Raw genomic sequence first — 17,725 nt, 5'->3', positions numbered from 1 at the left:
AGGAGAAGACTTGGAAAAAAAAAAAGGCTGACTGACTAGAGCTTGAGCTTATTGCGAATTAATGAATGAATGAATAAATGAAATAAACTAACAGAGCATTGACAATGATGAATCAAGAGCCTACTATATCGGATGTGTGGACGTGTATCAGGCAGAATTGCTTTCTAGTTTTTGCGGTTTCTCTATCACCGGGTTATTTTGTACAGTTCATAGACAGATGGTACTATGTTACAAGTTTTGGAATTCACGATCCACGCTGGGTATACTCCATCTTCCCTTTTCGATGTCTTATTCGATACGCCAATCGAGTGAGCAAGTAAGTAAGTCATTTTGACTCTCACACTGTTCATTTATTTATGTACTTAATTTATTCATTCATCGTCGTCATCGAATTCCTCGTCCTCGTCCCAAGCCGGATCCCCGACGACACTCCTCCACACGCGGCTCCACATGTCCTTCTTCTGCACCAGCGCGAGGACCATTATCGCAGGTAAATGCCAGACGCTCGCCCAGAAGAGGCCGCGCGCGGAGCCCTTGAAGCCCTCGTGGCGATGGAACCGCACGGCCTCGCGGACGAGCCATAGATTCACGGGGAGACTGGTGGCGGCGAAGCTCCACTCCGTGACCCCCGCGGCGCACAGCGCGAGGCAGATGGGGAAGAACGCGATGCTGTACCGCAGGGCGACGCGCCCGTTGCGCGCGGGGTTGATCCAGCAGAGCATCTGGTGGCCCGCGGCGCGGTACTCGTCGCGGATGGACCACGACAGCGCCATGAAGTGCGGGAACTGCCACGCGAAGAGCAGCGCCGCGAAAAGCCAGCCGCCCACGGCCTGCGGGGTGAGGAGGAGCTCCTGGAAGGTGCCCTCGCCCGTGGCGTACTCGCCCGCGGCGGCGGCCCAGCCCATCAGCGGCGGGATCCCGCCTACCACGGCGCCGGCCCACGTGTTTAGCGAGGACACGCGCTTCAGGGGCGTGTATACGCCTGCGTACAGCGCGATGTTGGCCGCGCCGAGGAACGCCACGGTCGGATTCACGCCGAAGTAGAGACTGCTTACGCCCGCTAGTGCCGCGAGCACGGCGAAGGCGAGGGCTTTGCGTTGCGAGAGGAGACCCCGCACGAGAGGGCGGTTGCGCGTCCGGCTCATCATTGCGTCCCAGGAGAGCTCGTAGAGCATGTTTAGCGCGTTGGCGCTGGCGGAGCAGAGCGCCGTGCCGGCGGTGAGGAAGGTGAGGGTCAGGGGGGATAGAGATGGTGTGTCGAGCCCGAGAGAGGGCGATATGAAGTCGGGCACGGGGTATAGTGCGTATGGCGCCATGGCTGTGAGGACGATGAGGACGGTTAGACGCGGCTTCGAGAGGGAGAGGTAGAGGGATAGCTGGCGGCGGAAAGAAGTCTGTTTCGTGGACTGTGTTGTGAGAATTGAGGATGCGTTGTCTGGGAGGATGTCTTCGGTTGCTGTTGCTCCGCCGGCTCCTCCTATTTGTGACGACGAAGAGGCTACATCTTTTTGCTGTTGCTTCTTAAGCTGCTGTCGTCGTCGGTGTGGTGGGATATGATCCGGGTCTGCTGATTTCACGTCACCACCCGGGGTTCGTATCGATAGGTCATTGGAGATGAAATAGCCCGCTTTCAGACGGGTCGGTGTAGCTCTGAGAGCCTGGCTGGCGGGAGCGGCACGAGAGAAGGACCTGCTCGAAAGCTTGGATATCGACAGCGGGGGTACTATCGACGTGGCAGACGACGATGGCTTTAGTTGCCGGCTGCATCGCCAGCAGATGGTATCGAGAGCATGATGAGAGCGGAATATATTTCCGGCCGGCCGAAAGCTCATAATGACGGCAGGCGCATGTCGCCAATTGAGAAGTTGTTGCGCTCAATTAGACCGGGAAGAATGCCGGCATGTCTCTGGAGAGCGCTATCTTCTCCGAAATCACTCGAGAACGACGAAGATGCCGCGGGTTCTTGTCGTTGAGTAGGTAATGCGGAAAATTTAATTGGCGCCAATTGACAACAAGGATCGTGCTATGCTACCCGCAGATATACTGGATTGTTACATAATAGCACTGGTATTTGCTTATCGAGCTGAAAGCAACAACCGGGCATTGTGTACCTGCATACCTATTCCCAGCTCCCATCCCGTCCCGTTCCGAGATCATCCTCACAACATGGAGGGTAGGTATCCTTGTGCGAACAGGATCTAGAATTCACTAACCTACTTATATACGAAGCAGTTCTTCTATGATGCCTGTTTGGTCATTCCATGGGACTAGAAGGCTGACTTTGTGTATACAGTAGGTATCACCTGGGTGCTGCACATCTGGAAACATACCAAGTAAACGAGAAATTGAGCGTCAAGATACCATATCATAAGATCACCCATTAAGAATGGGAATTTGTTATGTAGGCACGCTACTTAGCTGGAATGAGACGACTTAACCCAAACCAGGTTACCATACAGCAGCTCCCATCTCTATCAGGCAGGATAAAGGTCGTGCATCACTCTCTATCCACTTGGGAGCCGGGGGTCCAGAGAACTCCAGATAAGAAGACCTCTCGCCATTGGCTTGCTGGCCGGTTACTTCAGCATCTAGACACTCATTTACACTCATTTACCGTACCCAGGCAGTCCCAGACACTGCCCAGGATGGACGAGAACCCAAGGTAACGGGATGCCAACATTCCTGCTCGCAGCCAGTGACTGACCAGTGACTGACCAGTGACTGACCAGTGACTGACCAGTGACTGACCGGTGACAGACCAGTGGCGCTGCTAGTGTGTGAGAGATAGATATTGAACTGACTTGACTATGCTTCTCGTACCAACATCGTGTGACATGGGCATTCCGATATACTACTGCACGAGATTACCGTTGAGGTGAGGTCGAGACCAGGGCATGAGATAAGACGGTATAGATCTTTCATAACAACTCGAAATCCGCTTCACCTGCATGAAAGAGGGTGCTCCATAAACAATACTTCTTTGCATGTGAATACTACATTCCCCATTCCTTCCCTCATTGGTTTTGTTCATTTCCGGCATTCTTAAGTGTCCAACAGTGCGTATCTCCATTTATTCATATCTATGTATGCTACATCTTAGACCTGACATCCTCATTGTGTGCACTCGACCTTTCTTACAAGATGAGAGCCAAGTTATACTCTAAGTTGATATTCCTAACTCGACAATTGTCACAGTGAAGAGGCCGTCAGCCTCCGAGATCAAGCAGAGATGCACCTCTCTGCACTCATGGGAGATCCCCAAGCAGACTGGAGCCCTGGCTCCAAGTCACGTTTGGACGAATAAGGATATGGGTACGAATGGCTTTCTTCCCACTCTTTGCTTCACTTCGTTGTGTCTTGCTGCGCTGGTAGTTTTCAACCTATATGTTTTTACTTATACGTAGTCCGTGCTTAGATCCGACGCCCTTGGAGCACCAGAATTGGAGCAGCTGGAGTATAATCGCATACTGGGCCACAGACGTGCTGAACCTCACGACATGGCAAACTGCGTCCGCGATCCTCGCCGTCGGACTGTCATGGCGTGAGGCCATCCCCATCATGTTCCTCGGGAACCTCGCTGTCGCTATTCCCATTGTGCTTAACGGCGCTATCGGGTCGAGGCTCCATGTCCCGTTTTCTGTGATAGCTACGAGCAGCTTCGGTTATTATTTGCGGTACTTCTCCATCGTCAGTCGTGCTGTTCTCGCTATGTTCTGGCTTGGTATCCAGGTGAGGCTGAACCCCCTGATGAAATACTCATTCAGCATTCTACTATGTAGGGTATCATTGATACTGGAGATTGCTTGCTGACACTAAGTGTGCGTGGATACGCAGGGTGCAAACGGCGCACAATGCATAACGATCATGCTTCGCGCCTGGGCGCCTTCATATAATGATATCCCAAACCACCTCCCCGCCTCAGCCGGTCTCACAACGCAAGGCTTCATATCCTACTTCTTGTTCTGGATCATCCAGCTGCCCCTCCTGCTCATCCACCCGACGAAGCTAAAACCGCTCTTCTGGGTCAAACTCGTCGCGGCCCCGGCGTCGGCGCTCGCGCTCCTCGGCTGGACAGTCCGGAAGGCGGGGGGTGGAGGTGAGATCTTTGCACAACATGCCACTGTGAGCGGTTCGCGTAAGTACCCTACTTGCCACATCCACATGGATTAATAGATGAATTGCAAAAAACTGTGGAAAAGCTAACGATCGTAGAATACGCCTACCTCTGGCTCTCTAGCATGTCCAGCATAACAGGCACGTGGTCCACGCTGAGCGTCAACATGCCTGACTTCACGCGGTACGCGCGGTCCCCGAACGGCCAGTTCATACAGCTCCCGGCCATGCCCATCCTCTTCACTATCTGCGGCGTCATTGGCATCGTGACGACGTCTTCCGCACAGGTCTTCACTGGCAAGACCCTCTGGAACCCCCTTGACATCATCACGCTCTGGCTCGATGGTGGCTCCGGCGGACGCGCTGCTGCGTTTTTCGCTGCGTTGGCTGTAAGCATTTCATTTCATTTTCCTTTTGTTGGGCAGCTTCCCGGCATGCCGATCATTATACTAACGCGGCTCATCGTATTACAGTGGTATATCGCACAAGTCGGCACCAACATCACAGCGAACAGCATCTCAGCCGCCAACGACCTAACAGTAGTACGTATTCCTCTCCTCCCGCCCCCATCCCATCCCCACCCTCCTTTCTTCCCAAATCACTTCCCATCCCACATTATCTCTGACCGTCCAACCCCAGCTCTTCCCGCGCTGGATCAACATTCCCCGCGGCTGCTTCATCGCCGCCCTGATCTCCGGCTGGGCGCTCGTGCCCTGGAAGATCCTCAGTTCCGCGGAGACCCTCCTCGCCTTCCTAGGCGGTTACGCCGTCTTCCTGGGTCCGCTAGCAGGCATCATCACCGCCGACTTCTGGCTCGTGAAGAAGCAGCACATCGACATCCCCGCATTATACAATCCCGACGGACGCTATCGGTACATCGGCGGGTGTAACTGGCGCGCCGCAGTAGCGTTCATCATCCCCGTGGCCCCGCTGCTGCCGGGCCTAGGGCTGAGCATCAGCGGTCCCGACGCCGTGCATATCAATGCCGGATTGCAGCATTTGTACAGCTTTAACTGGATGTTCGGCTTCGTCGTGTCTATCGTGCTGTATTGGGCCCTGAGCTACTTCTTCCCGGCCAAGGAGACCCTGTTGACCGAGACCGTGTGGGATTTGGATCAGATTGCTGTTGAGGCGTTCCCGCGCGAGAGCGATGTCGAGGGATCCGATGCGAGGTTCTCGGATAAGGCTATTGATGCAGATAGCAAATGATGCGGTACTGTCCGCATGTCGGTCTGCTCCGTGTTAGAGCTGGGAATGAATGCGCTTGAAATGTATACAGAAAGGCCTTGCTTGAATATCTTGAAACTTTTGTCAAATTCGATCTCACTTGGTGGAAGTAAAACCCATATTTATTACATTTGGATTGGATCTGAAATGAAGTGACGACCTTTCACCTTTCGCCTTGATGCAAGGTGTAGGAAATTGTATGAGCGAAGATTAACACAAATCCTCGATAAGAGCACAGTGACTTATCATCACACATTCAATCAAAGCCGAGGCGTAGAAAGTTTACAATTCAAGACACATCTGCAATCGTCCACGACTCGCAGTACACTGAGCATATAAAGAATGCCATGAACTTTCCGAGAGAAGTGATAAGTTTTGATTCCATATTAACAGTATAACAGGCGACATAAACGGGAAGCATTTCTCCAGCCTCTACCTAGCCCCAACGCCTTGCACTTTTCGCTCAAGCAAATTTAGCAGACCCAACATATACCTTCCAGTCAGACAAGATCGAATCTTCAAGAGGATCCCGACATAGAAGGTTATAGAAACAATAAACACACATTTTACAAGGCTTCGATAGCTCGCGCAAGGACATCTAGACTCCTGGCAGCGACGTCCGCGCTTTTCTCATCGTCTAGAAGCGTCGCCACATCGCTCAAAATGCCCAGTGGTATATAGCACCCCTCTCTAGCACGTTCAAGACTCTCTTTAAGTCTACTCGTGTGCTCCCACTCCCTAGCAGCGACTTCGGCCCGTTCGATCACGCGATTAGCGATGCCGCACATGGCCGCGCAATGCATGCCAAAGCTTCCCTCGGCTACGCCGTCCTCGAGTTTATACAAGAATGTGACGCGTCTGTTTTTGTCGTCGACGTGGATCTGCATCCGTTTTGCGCGGATCTCCGGGTGGTTCTCAAACTCCGTGGCGAGGGAGTGATAGTGAGTCGCGAAAAAGCCAATACATCCGATATGCGTAGCTACATGATGCAGAACGGCCTGCGCCACTGCGACGCCATCATAACTAGACGTGCCCCGACCTAGTTCGTCAAGAATGACGAGAGAGCGAGGTGTCGCCTCTGAGAGGATCTTCTTGGTTTCTGACAGCTCAACAAAGAATGTCGACTGCGCCGCAAAAATGTTGTCATTAGCGCCGAGACGCGACATGATACGATCACAGGGTGTCAGACGTGCTGCGGAGGCCGGCACGTAGCAGCCAATTTGAGCCATAATGACAGCGGTGCATGACTGATTAATGTTAGTTTCAAGTGCTAGTAGGAGAAGAAATAGCAGACTTACCATTCGGAGAATCGTAGATTTACCAGCAGCATTGGCACCTGTTAAAAGGTTGATCTTGGCAGAATCACCCCCAAGGACAATATCATTGGGAATGAAGTCATCAACCGTATTAAGCATACATGGATGTCGAAGCTCGGTGAATTCAACTACGCTTCGCTCCTCATCGATAAACGTAGGGCGACAGCTAGGCTCACCAAGGGATGACGATGCCTTAGCAAGACTGACAAGGCAGTCAAGTTGGGACACGATGCGAATAGCTTGCAGCCAGATCTCATAGTCGACATCAAAGCGCTTGAAGAACCGAAGCGATACCTCGCGAAGTAGCTGCGAGTGCGTTTCCTCGGCCTCCTGTAGCTTTCGCACGAGAGCAGTCAGCTCCTTGAAGTAGTAGCGCTTGACGCTAGCTGTGGCAGACATTTGCTGCCAATCCTTGGGAACTTTGACAGATTTTGGCACTTCTATCTGGTAAACTTCCTTGCCCACGTCAGTGAACTTGAGAGACTTGGCTTTCAGCTCGGCTTTCTTGTGTGCGAGCAAGGACTGTAGGTCATCCTTAATGTCAACAATGGTATCATGGCTATTATCAAAATCCTCTTCGATACCACGCTCGGGTACTAGTATCTTTTCTTCACGGGCCTTTTTACGATCAAAAGCCGATTTCCAGTATGACAATGGCTCGTTAAGGTCTGGCATAGAAGATATGAGGCGGTCAATAAGTCCATTACCACCTCCGAAGGCGCTGAGAAGGCTCATCGTATATTCAATCTGCTCAAACCCCTCGAGAACCTTGACGAAGTCCTCTGGCCGGCAAGCACCCGCATGAATTCGTGACAAAAGTCGTTCAAGATCGGGCATCTTCGTCAGTTGAGATGAGAATTGTTCACGCACACTAACATCTGCATTGAGCATATCCACGGCGTCCAACCGCTCATTGATTTTTTGAATATTGCAGAGAGGGTGGCATACCCATTGACGGAACAGACGCTTGCCAAATGGTGTGATGCAACGGTTAAGTAAGGAGAACAGAGTGCCTTCGCTACCGCCATTAACAGAGTTGGCAAAGACTTCAAGGTTGATTAGGGTTTGGCCGTCAAGAATGAGGGTACCGTTCTTATGAATAGGGTTGTACCAGGTGAAGTGCCGCTGAGATAGTAAATTGCGCTCAATCTTGAGTACACGCAAATACTGAACGAGAGCGCCAAGTGCAGACATAAGCAAGTCCTTGTCTTTAGCCTCGGACAAGACTTCGGGCCACACCTCCTCGTCTTCGTTGTCATCCGAAGCAAAATATCCGTTGCAGCCAAGCTCGCGACGGGTTAAGTCAGCCTCCCAGAACTCCGTGCCTGGTTTGAAATAGTTCCAGATAGTAGTCGGCGAAGTGTTATTTTTTAGGATGCGAAGTGCCTTAGTTGATATCCGCGATTTCTCTAATAGAAGCTCTCTCGGGCTTGTCTGAGCAACCAGCGTCTCGAATTTTGTCAGATCTACATCGTCCTCAAACTCGGAAATGAAGAATTGCCCAGTAGCAGCATCGACAAAGGCGACACCGAATGCAGGATGATCGTCGATGACGGATTCCTTGATGGCCACGCAATATGTGGCTGTATCGTCCTGCAGCATGCTGCCATCGACTAGAGTTCCACCTGTGAGGATGCAGGCAAGTTCACGACGAATGATCTTGTCCTGCTTCTTAGCTTTACCGCCATCCCTTTCTCGCATCTCTTTGCCGAGAGCCGTCTCCATCTGGTCAACTCGAGCCACTTTATACCCTTTGGCGATAAACTGATTCTGCCACATCTCTAACGAGCTCTCGGGAACACCAACCATGCGCATGTTAACACGGTCGGTGAGTTTCAGATCGAATAGTTGGTGACCTATAGTTGCATCGTTTTCATATAGCTCATAGAATTTTCCCTTCTTGAAGAAGACTACCGTGTTCCACAGTTTCTGCTTTATCTCCCAATACTGCTTCTCGAAAGCTGAAAATTCATTCCATGCCTTGGGTGGTACATATACAGTAGACGGATCGTAGTCGGGGTGATCTGGTGGATGGCGATTGATGTCTGTGATCTTAGCAAGCCAAGGGTATCGCTCTTCCGGTTCACGTGTATGTGCTTTAACTTTGTTTTTGCCAGGTTTAGGCGTGGGCGTCGCTCTCGCTTTGACGGGATCGACACTGTTCGGATCGTACGCCCATTGCTGCGCAGTCGAAGTCGAAGGTATGTCATCCATAAGATCGATATCGCCCTGCTCAGTGTCGCTATTCTCTGGCTTCCGGCTGGGTGGTGAGGAGGCATGGGATCGTTTTCTTGCCGTTGGGGCCTTTGTTGGACGCTTTCTCTTCTTGGTAGGAGCATCTGAGTCGTCCGAGACTATGAAATCTGCCATTTCATCTTACCACCATCAACGTTAGCATTCTCTATTCCGAAGGGTCTCCTTAGTATCTTCAGGGCATACCATCTTCCTCATTAGCAGCGCCGTCGTCCGCTTCTTGGTAGTCATCTTCATCCTCTTCGACAACTGCTTTGGCTCGTTGGCGACCGCGACGACGAGAGCGAGAAGCTTCCATGGCAGCAAAAATATCTTGGTCATCGTCATCGTCGGAAGATTCAGCGTAGCTGACTGTCTTCTTGGCCTAATATGCCCGCATTGTGGTTAGTGGAAGGAACAAGTGTATAGGATCCTGAATGATAAGTGTCGCCGGGTTTTAGAATCAGAAATGGCATACCTTACGCGAGGGACTACTACCCATGACCAGTTTTGTGGGAGCAGCTCGCTTCTTCATCAGCAAGTTGATTAGCAAAGGAGATAGCTCAAGGCAAGTGGTGGGGAGGTGAGGCTAGGTACCTTGTTCCCGGGGGTTACTGTAGTAGCTTCGTGGTTCTCTTGGGAGCTTGAGGGTTCAATGGCATCGCTACTGGGGACGGGGGTGACGCTGGAAGGTTTCGTACTCCTATTGAGTTGAAGGGAATTGGACTTTGTTGTTGTTTCTTGGAGGCAGGAGCTGCGTGCCGGGGTGGCAGCAGTCGGCGTGGTGGTAGTGGAGGACTTGGAGGGAGCGTTGGGAGAAGATTTGGCGAAGAAGCCCAGAATGCTCTGCTGTTTGCGCGTTGCAGTCGAAGACGGAGGCGCGGCAGAGCCGGGTTTCTTCGACAACGGCGTCTTCGCCGGCGTTCTTGTCTCTCCCATCTCGGCCAACAAGTGTTATCCAGCCCCAAGACACAGCGAATACCAAGCAACGAATTGTATTTCTCAATCAGTGCTCTATCGTTCTAGCTTTACTTTATACCGAGGGGTCGCAATCGCAACAGTTCGGCGTAATTTGTAATGGGATGGTGACTCGCAACTCATACACTCGACTCCTGGGAACAGACAGACAGAGCAGGAGCGACGTAGATCTGATTATATAAAAAGTATGATACAAGAGACAGAGTCAACAATACCCCGAGTCTCTCTGAGGTAACAGAGAATAACAGAGAAAAGAAGTAGAATGTAGTCTCTGAAAGACGTGACTAGCAGATTAAGAGGGTCCAGGTGCTATTATAAGGAGGTTGCATATTGTACAGGACGCGGGTCACCAGGGATCCCAGGCGCGACGTAATCTACGAGACGCGCCTGTTCAATTTAACTGATAAGAACGCTGCGGTCAGGCGACTGATACGCGTTACAAAGATATTCCTGTAAATATATGCATATAACGCACATAGTCTACCTTTTAGAGCGATAGATTAGTGGCGTTACCTGCATATCCACTTACTAGGTACAGAATAAGGTGTGAGCAAGGTCATTCGATCTTCACCGACACCTCAGCAGTCATTACAGCTTGTTACTTCTAGATGAATAGTTAAGAATGATACTATATTTCCTGCTGTATAAATCTAAATTGCCCTGCCGGCAGAGATGATCATGATTTGAGATGTACTAGTCGGACAGTTTAACGGCATACATTATTAGCCTCTCAAAACAGGAGAATGACCGACCCTGATACCAATATCACTATCTATCTAATTATCGGTATGTTGACAATCGTGTGTGAAATAAGATCCATGGGGCTCTATTCTAAACGATTGGTGATATGAGAAGGGTGTCTAGGTCAGAAATGCGCCTTAGTTATAGGACACTGTCCGTCGCTAGGATAAGTGCGTATCTAGATGAGACATGGCAAGATGTAACAGCAACCGAAAGGTACGATGCATTCGGATCGGAACGCTCTCTTCTCCATTACATAGATAACACCTGATGTAGAATGCTACGAACATATGTGTCCCTACTTCTTGCGCGGAAACGTTCCCCATAGACAAAGAGTCTGGCATCTGTATCTCGCTTTAGACAAAGACCGCCTGTCCGAAACCAGTGTCGCCAAATGTCCAGTTCGGGAAATCTTCAGAGATGGATGTCTCGCATAAGTCCATTCCAATTGCTCTATGCCTTTTAAGTTGTTAATATTGACTCTACCCTCATACGAGAGAGTTCAGTCGAACCGATTTCTTTGAAGGTTACTGTAGCAAGCAAGTGCTACATACCCGCTCATTTGGGTATTGTCGAATTTGTTCATTGATCTCGACCTCTCATCTGTACGGCTTGTTCGTTCCTCGAACTTTCACCGGAATTTTCAATCATGTCGAGGGCAAGTGGGGGTAGCTTCACCGCTACGGAAGTTGCGAAACACGATAAAAAAGAGGACTGTTGGGTTGTAGTAAACGACAATATTTGGGATGTCACAAGTGAGTATCGCTCTCCACCACTCTTCTTATAAGACGGAAAGCCGACCCGGGCTAGAATGGCTTAATGAACACCCCGGCGGCGTTGAACTGATTTTCGACTTTGCCGGTAAAGATGCCTCCGAAGGCTACAATTCGAACCATGACCCTGAGCTAGTCTTTTCGAAGTTGTCGCGGTCCTCAAACAAGGGTGAGGTGAAAGGGCCGGTCTCCCAATCAGGCCCTCTTACTCCTCCTCCAAGTCAACGTCGACCTAAGGCCGCTGCTCCAACCACGCCGGTGGCTCCCATCCCCCTAAATTACAACCCAACCACTCCGAAGAAGACTACTCCCCTGGTTGAGCCCGATGAAGATGAAAATATGCAGGATTATTTTGCAGAACCACGAGAACTGACAACTCTGGAGCAATCATCGATCAATACACAGAAGAGACAAGCTGAATACGGTCTCCGCATGGCTCACTCATGGACTGTATACGACGGGACATTTGACCCTATGCCTCAGGATAAAAGGAGGAAACGGGATGTTCCATACCCAAGTTACGTCCAGCATGCTTTCCGCTCAAGGTCAGGTCTTTCCAACCTGCAGCTCTCCCGCGACGCCCCTGTCTCTATGTGTGCCTTGGACATTGCGAACTCGCACGTATGGAAGTGCATGCCGGGACTAGTCCGCCGATACGTCTATGTTGTCGCGCCGAACGGTCCGGCGCTTTGGAGCGACAACAAAGCAGCTGAAGCGTTCATGTTTAAGAGGCTGGATGACATAAACTATCACACTCCTGTATATGGAAAACCCAAAGAGTATGAGTACAAGCTCTTTGGCGATATGAAAAAGCGACCGTGGCTCATCTGGCCCTTGTGGGTAGAGGACAAATACGGCAAGGATTATGTTACGGTGGTATCGTACTCTGAGAGTACTCCTGAGACGGCTCCTCTTTTCCCGAAGCTGATATCTTACTCTATCATCGACCCGCGCCGGTCGAAAGACAAAGATGCCGCCGGTCGACATCAGCCCATTGCTGCACGCATACAGCGAATCCAAGGCCAACTTCTCAAGTTTTGGAAGAAAGGAGGCTTTGACACAACAGAACTTGAGTACAAGGAGATTCTCTGCAGTCCCATGCCATTGAATGAGTCGACATCTGGAGAACGCTGTTTTGCTACGGTCAAGGACATAACAAATCAGAGTAAGTGATATTTGAGTTGTCTGTTTACTGCCCTCCCCCTTTCCAAGACAAAGCGCTTCTACATAGCCGAACTCTCGTATCCTAAATTGAATTTCCCTTTTTTGAGAAAACAAGGCTAACTCGAAGCTTACAGTCATCCAATGGTATATTCAAGGAGGGAAATTCTGCAAGGCCGACACGATCAAAGCTTTACAGAAATGGGTCAACCCGTTCCAACAAAGGGTGGAAATGACCGGTATCAACGCTTGGATGCTTATGGCCTCCTTGGACTACAATGCTCGTATATCAGTCGAGGCTATCTTGCCTAACACAATAACTGAAGTTGCCGCCGACGGCGTTAAGAAGTGGGTGGAACCTTACGATCTTGCTGGACCGTTCGACGAACCACAGCTCTCTGCAGATGATTTCTTCCTTCCACCGAAGGATGTATATCAAGTCAAACCCTTGTAAACAATCGCCAAATACATGGATAAGAGAATGGTCGAGCTATGTTAAGAACCAAAAAATTACCGCGTGGGATTGTGATAAGATTTGCTGCTTAGCTACTTTGTAATTACATATTCTATATCGTGATAGTCCTGAACTCTTGCCCGCATTGACTATATTGGCCAGTTGTGATACTGTCATTTTTTACTCAATAGTGTCCTATGAAAATCATTCGGGCTTCTTTGGCGCATCCCGAATAGCGAGCTAGTATGAACTGCACAAGCCCTTGTATTCATTCCATCAGACACTCTGACAATCACGGGAAGAAATAATCAGCGGAATAGATAGGTAACTATTAATTGAAACCTCCGCCAACTACGGTCTGTCTCATACATGGTTGACGCTGGTTCGAGAGAACCAGTCAATATCTCCCATTAGTCGTTGGTCATTGACCCATGGAGGCTGAAATAAGCAATATTCTACTCTTTTCATATTCCCAGTCGATGTCTCAGACTTGTGCACTCAAGTGCTTGATTGCCACGTTCAATATCAATCGCGCGAAGTCTTAGACAAATCGACCATGAAATAAGATTGATCATCCTCAGCTCGGTAGAAGAGCTAATAAGACGCCCAATAGGCCGCCATGGCGCACCTGGTCACAGGATAGCTGCTATATGTAGGCTTGAAATGTAACCCAGTAGTGATGCTTGAGATGAATTAACACATTAAGAGCTGAGCTCATTGAGGTGTTTCAAGTAGTATGACGGAGCACAGCAGCGCGAATATGTGCACACGACGAAGAAGTCATCTCGCGTACATACCACTGAAGAGGAGATACCTATCCGGACAATTCGGGGTTTCGCCCACCTCGTGCCGCGGAAAGATGCGCAGGAGGCTTTGTCTCGACTCCCCATGCCATGTTACACCCACGCGCACCTAAGACATCGAAATTTCCTGATCAGAGACGGGAACACCGACTTTCAATATATTCCGCTACGAGCGCCGCCCGTGAGACGTCATGAGATCTACTCTCCGGCATTGCCGTGCACCGAGAGGTACATGTGTGGCTTGAGAAGGCGCCAGTATGTCCGCACTCGTGGGTGAAGATCGACGTGCCACTGCATATTGTATATGAGAATGAGTCAACCGCGACCGCGTTATCAAAGCGTCCTGTCATGTCTACCTGCATATTGATGCATATGCGGCTGACGAATTGTATACCTAGACCATTCTCATGACTCTCCTGGCGATGATGGTGGCGATAGTCATGCGAGTGGGCTTACAGATTGAAGGTAATATCTGCCGACACATGTCTAACAACAGCCGGATCGTAGCTGGTTTTTTGCAGTTACCTTTGCCGGTATTTTGATTAACTTGAGAGAGGGTATATCACACTATCCGTCATGATTTCTCATGAAGTCACCCAATTGTTAGAATTTGGTGAATGAGCAAAGGAAACCTAACGTGGTACTCGTATGTGAGGAAAGTTGGAAGCGCACTGCGATGGGTTCTTTGAGCGAAGCGATATGTCAGTAGGATAATATGAACTTGACGAGAACCTTACGATTAAAGTCAGTTACGATCTATCATGAATGACCTTCAATCTGAAATGAGATAACAATAATCGGGCTATTCCGTATTGTGACATACGACCTCACCGCATCGGCGTTGAGTCTCAGTCTTAACCTGGAAGTCCGTAGCCACGATGGTGAGTGTGCCTCTGATGGTGTGTGACAGGGTGTCAAATGACACTCATGACAAGATCTAGACAAGGCTGCTATCCAGTCACATGCCATGAGATAGCAAACGTACGGTGAGTGAGCTTACCACGTCTGACTTCTCAAGGTATGCCAAGTGTTCTGCTCTCGGTCAGCAATACCTAGCTGCTGTGGTGTCATGCCAAGTCGGTTACATAGATGAGTTCGTATCTGCATGCTGGGTGCTTGACAGCGAAGCTTACAGGTCATTTCACTCTACGGCACAGCTTAATGCTGTTGGTATGCGTCTGGTAGAATGCATTGGTAGTTGATAAGTATGTTTCAAAACATATATCGGTAGTATAAGAGATTTCACTGAACACGCCTATAGCCTATTTGGTGGTCCTTTCATTTGTCTATTCACGGCGAAGGTGTCAGATGTCAACAATCTTCATCGCTTTCGGTTGTAATTTTCGAATGTCGTTTACTTTCACGCTGTTATGCTCCATTTGTGGGCTATGATGGGATATGGCAACTACTAAGTAAATCAGCCTTCCCTTCGCTTACGAGTCATTAATTTGTAGTATGCGCTCTGGGCCGAGCAGTTCAATTGCTTAGAATGAATGTAACGTCATGCTTCAACCGAGGAAATGTTAATCGAACCACGTTCCTTCGGTTACACTAACCCAGCAAGTTGTTACTATCGCTGACTTGCCCAATCACATCTGTCCGGTAACGACAAGCTACTCGACTTACCAAGAAAGAACAGGCATGATCTGCAATAGATGTAGCATACACTACTTCTCTACTTATGTGATGATCCGATAAGGCGAGAGGCCCAACTTACCCATAATAGTCCGACCCGGATGTTATTGGGCTTCGGTGTACTGTAAGTGCTGCATCTGTCTCTGCTCGAGAGCTATACTCCGTAGCTCTGGTCTGGTGGACCACCCACCTCAAGTTTTTCCAAGCTCGTATTACTGCTTATGATCTCATCCCGCCTAGATGCGAACTACTACTTATGCTGCGCAAACAACAACACCATCAACACCATTATAAACTAGTTGCCAGCTATGACTTCATCAGTCCCATGATACGTTCACTTGGTTCTTTCGGCTGACAGTGGGTTTGCGCGAAACCCGAGTTTTCGGACAATTGCCCGGCGGAGTGGTTTAACATGACGCGCATTTCTCTCCACGCTTGGCACTAACAATCCTGGAGTGGGCCGGATGCTCACGGTTTCCGGCTCGTCCGAGGTCGTGGATGAACCTGAGTTAGTGTAAGTAGGACGGCGGTCCGATGGAGCAATCGAAAACGTGGTGCATTGGTAGTGCCGTCCGTACCGCGCGGCTTTTTTGTCGGTTGGTGAAGTATCACTGGGGAGTCGATTTTGTGTGGTAGCCCACTAAGACAAAACAATCGTGGGCTTGCCCCTCGCCTGAGCATCGTCCACGTTGGGCTAGCAACTGGATTGAAGAGATTTCCCCTCAGTCAAGGCCAATATTGCCGCGGCGATGTTGGTTACTTTTCATACTGTCTTCCCCACCATCGGCTAGCACAACAATATAGATCGTGCATTATTGGACTACCTTTACAACCGACCTCAGAACTGGTTCGAGAACACGAGCTTATAGCTGAAGACTGGCGAGTGGGTAGATAAAAAAAAAAACATTACCAACAAGTTTTGAACATGCCTCGAACAAAATCCGAGCCACGGGACCTAAACTACAGTTTAGTGTATGCCGCCGTCTCGCACTACTTAGACCATATGCGGGTAATCGTACTGGTATCTTGGCGTAAGGAAGAACCGAGCCCAAGGAACTGGCACAATATGCACACCACTAAAGTGGCATGTGGCAGACATCATGCGATCGATGAGAATAGTGACTCACATGGAAGTTTTGACGAGAGGCTCTGAGTTGAGACGTGAGACTGCTTCGGGCTTATAGCCCTACGGTAACGTGCTAGTGCATGAAGGATATCCTGTCTGAGTAAGATGACGCTCAGCTGCATTCCCGGCATATTTCGTATGATCCAACAGCGACATTACCTAGGGACTGAAGAGCTTTTATTCACACAACATGAATGCTTGATGCTTGGCGGTATAGTGTCGCGATATGATACCGTCTTCAGTATACTTATGTACATAGAACGCGAGCCACAACTGTGCTCCTGACTCGAACTCGTATCAAAGAGATTGGAGGCACAGAGGCACGAATCAAGTTGATTTCAGTGGAAACCCAATTGAGCTGACGGCAGCCACGACAGCCCGCCTCATTCGACCAGCCTGTGAAACTACTAAGTATGTAAGCAGCCCTTAGAAAAGCCGACTATTTGAGAACGGTTCAGGGCGCTGGTCTGCCAAGGATTGAACCGAGTCGATTAGCCCTCAGCCGGGCTAACCCGGTTTGGGTTCTTCAAAAGCTGGCTTTCATTTCATGAGGTCACGAAGCGAGACTTTTGTATGGCACGCTACATTCATCCCCTAATCTACAGTTCAGGAGCTAACCATGGAATACTAAATAACATGTGTTACTACATGACTATTGAACAACTGCAAATTACGTTTACGCGTACAATTTCCTATATGGCTCAGGACTGCTAACTCTAACATTCGACGGGAGAAAGTTTTTGGCCAAAGCCATCGCAAAAATGATAAACTCGTTCTCACTCTCTCCACTAACCTGAACCAGTAGTGCGTGTGGTTTGTACATAACTTAGTACATGAATGTAATAGCCGGGATCACTCGGACCAATGTATTTTTAAACAGCGGCGAGACGCTCAACGCTCTAGGTAAGCGACTTGATTGGCTTTTGGTCGATACTACGTAGTATACAGAAGACTATCCCTCTTAAGTAAGTCTACCTTATACTAATAGGGCAGTGATAGCCCATATTGTGCTCTAAATTGCCGGGGCAGACTTCAGTGACGATAATAAAGCCTTCTTACGGTGCTGGTTAGCCATCCATCTGACCTGGAACAAAAAGACTGAAGGTAGTCTGACGGGAACAAAGAATCAGGTAGTTTTGTGCCTAAGTTAGACACTTCTCTCAGCG

The 17,725-nt window shown here is 49.6% G+C and overlaps 4 protein-coding genes across 4 annotated transcripts; 2 read left to right on the top strand and 2 right to left on the bottom strand.

Moving 5' to 3' along the window:
- Window positions 1-145: 145 nt before the first annotated feature.
- On the bottom strand, window positions 146-2,577 carry F5B22DRAFT_622818 (UbiA prenyltransferase family-domain-containing protein). The gene has a single exon (XM_047975996.1). The coding sequence runs from the start codon at window positions 1,830-1,832 to the stop codon at window positions 372-374; it is 1,461 nt and encodes a 486-aa protein (XP_047826904.1). The 5' UTR covers window positions 1,833-2,577; the 3' UTR covers window positions 146-371.
- Window positions 2,578-2,599: 22 nt separating this feature from the next.
- Window positions 2,600-5,673, top strand: F5B22DRAFT_622815 (uridine permease-like protein Fui1). Its single transcript, XM_047975995.1, has 7 exons — window positions 2,600-3,056; window positions 3,196-3,312; window positions 3,416-3,729; window positions 3,835-4,135; window positions 4,213-4,502; window positions 4,587-4,655; window positions 4,753-5,673. Coding segments are annotated over exons 1-7 (1,662 nt in total). The 5' UTR covers window positions 2,600-3,055; the 3' UTR covers window positions 5,323-5,673.
- Window positions 5,674-10,220, bottom strand: F5B22DRAFT_622812 (DNA mismatch repair protein msh6). Its single transcript, XM_047975994.1, has 5 exons — window positions 9,486-10,220; window positions 9,367-9,417; window positions 9,096-9,273; window positions 6,639-9,031; window positions 5,674-6,587 (listed from the first exon to the last, which is right to left on the bottom strand). Exons 1-5 carry the CDS (start codon window positions 9,825-9,827, stop codon window positions 5,907-5,909), a joined length of 3,645 nt encoding a protein of 1,214 aa, XP_047826902.1. The 5' UTR covers window positions 9,828-10,220; the 3' UTR covers window positions 5,674-5,906.
- A 932-nt stretch (window positions 10,221-11,152) lies between these two features.
- On the top strand, window positions 11,153-13,363 carry F5B22DRAFT_439226 (uncharacterized protein). Its single transcript, XM_047971836.1, has 2 exons — window positions 11,153-12,545; window positions 12,679-13,363. Exons 1-2 carry the CDS (start codon window positions 11,354-11,356, stop codon window positions 12,993-12,995), a joined length of 1,509 nt encoding a protein of 502 aa, XP_047826901.1. The 5' UTR covers window positions 11,153-11,353; the 3' UTR covers window positions 12,996-13,363.
- Window positions 13,364-17,725: the final 4,362 nt, after the last annotated feature.

The sequence above is a fragment of the Xylaria bambusicola genome (genome assembly GCF_022495145.1).
Source record: "Xylaria bambusicola strain CBS 139988 unplaced genomic scaffold F5B22scaffold_54, whole genome shotgun sequence".
Taxonomy (NCBI): Eukaryota; Fungi; Ascomycota; class Sordariomycetes; order Xylariales; family Xylariaceae; genus Xylaria; species Xylaria bambusicola.
Note: the sequence above shows the minus strand (reverse complement) of the source record. Positions and strands in the feature narration are given on the sequence as shown.

What these genes read in the sequence shown, in the direction of transcription:
- F5B22DRAFT_622818 (XM_047975996.1), bottom strand. Translation starts at nt 1,832, where the DNA reads ATGAGCTTTCGGCCGGCCGGAAATATATTCCGCTCTCATCATGCTCTC.
- F5B22DRAFT_622812 (XM_047975994.1), bottom strand. Translation starts at nt 9,827, where the DNA reads ATGGGAGAGACAAGAACGCCGGCGAAGACGCCGTTGTCGAAGAAACCC. An exon ending in CAGTAACCCCCGGGAACAAG is followed by an intron (nt 9,418 to 9,485) that starts GTACCTAGCCTC and finishes TTGCTGATGAAG; the next exon opens with AAGCGAGCTGCTCCCACAAA. An exon ending in AATCTACGATTCTCCGAATG is followed by an intron (nt 6,588 to 6,638) that starts GTAAGTCTGCTA and finishes AACATTAATCAG; the next exon opens with TCATGCACCGCTGTCATTAT.
- F5B22DRAFT_439226 (XM_047971836.1), top strand. Translation starts at nt 11,354, where the DNA reads ATGTCACAAGTGAGTATCGCTCTCCACCACTCTTCTTATAAGACGGAA. An exon ending in CAAGGACATAACAAATCAGA is followed by an intron (nt 12,546 to 12,678) that starts GTAAGTGATATT and finishes CGAAGCTTACAG; the next exon opens with TCATCCAATGGTATATTCAA.
- F5B22DRAFT_622815 (XM_047975995.1), top strand. An exon ending in TTGGACGAATAAGGATATGG is followed by an intron (nt 3,313 to 3,415) that starts GTACGAATGGCT and finishes GTCCGTGCTTAG; the next exon opens with ATCCGACGCCCTTGGAGCAC. An exon ending in CGTTTTTCGCTGCGTTGGCT is followed by an intron (nt 4,503 to 4,586) that starts GTAAGCATTTCA and finishes ATCGTATTACAG; the next exon opens with TGGTATATCGCACAAGTCGG.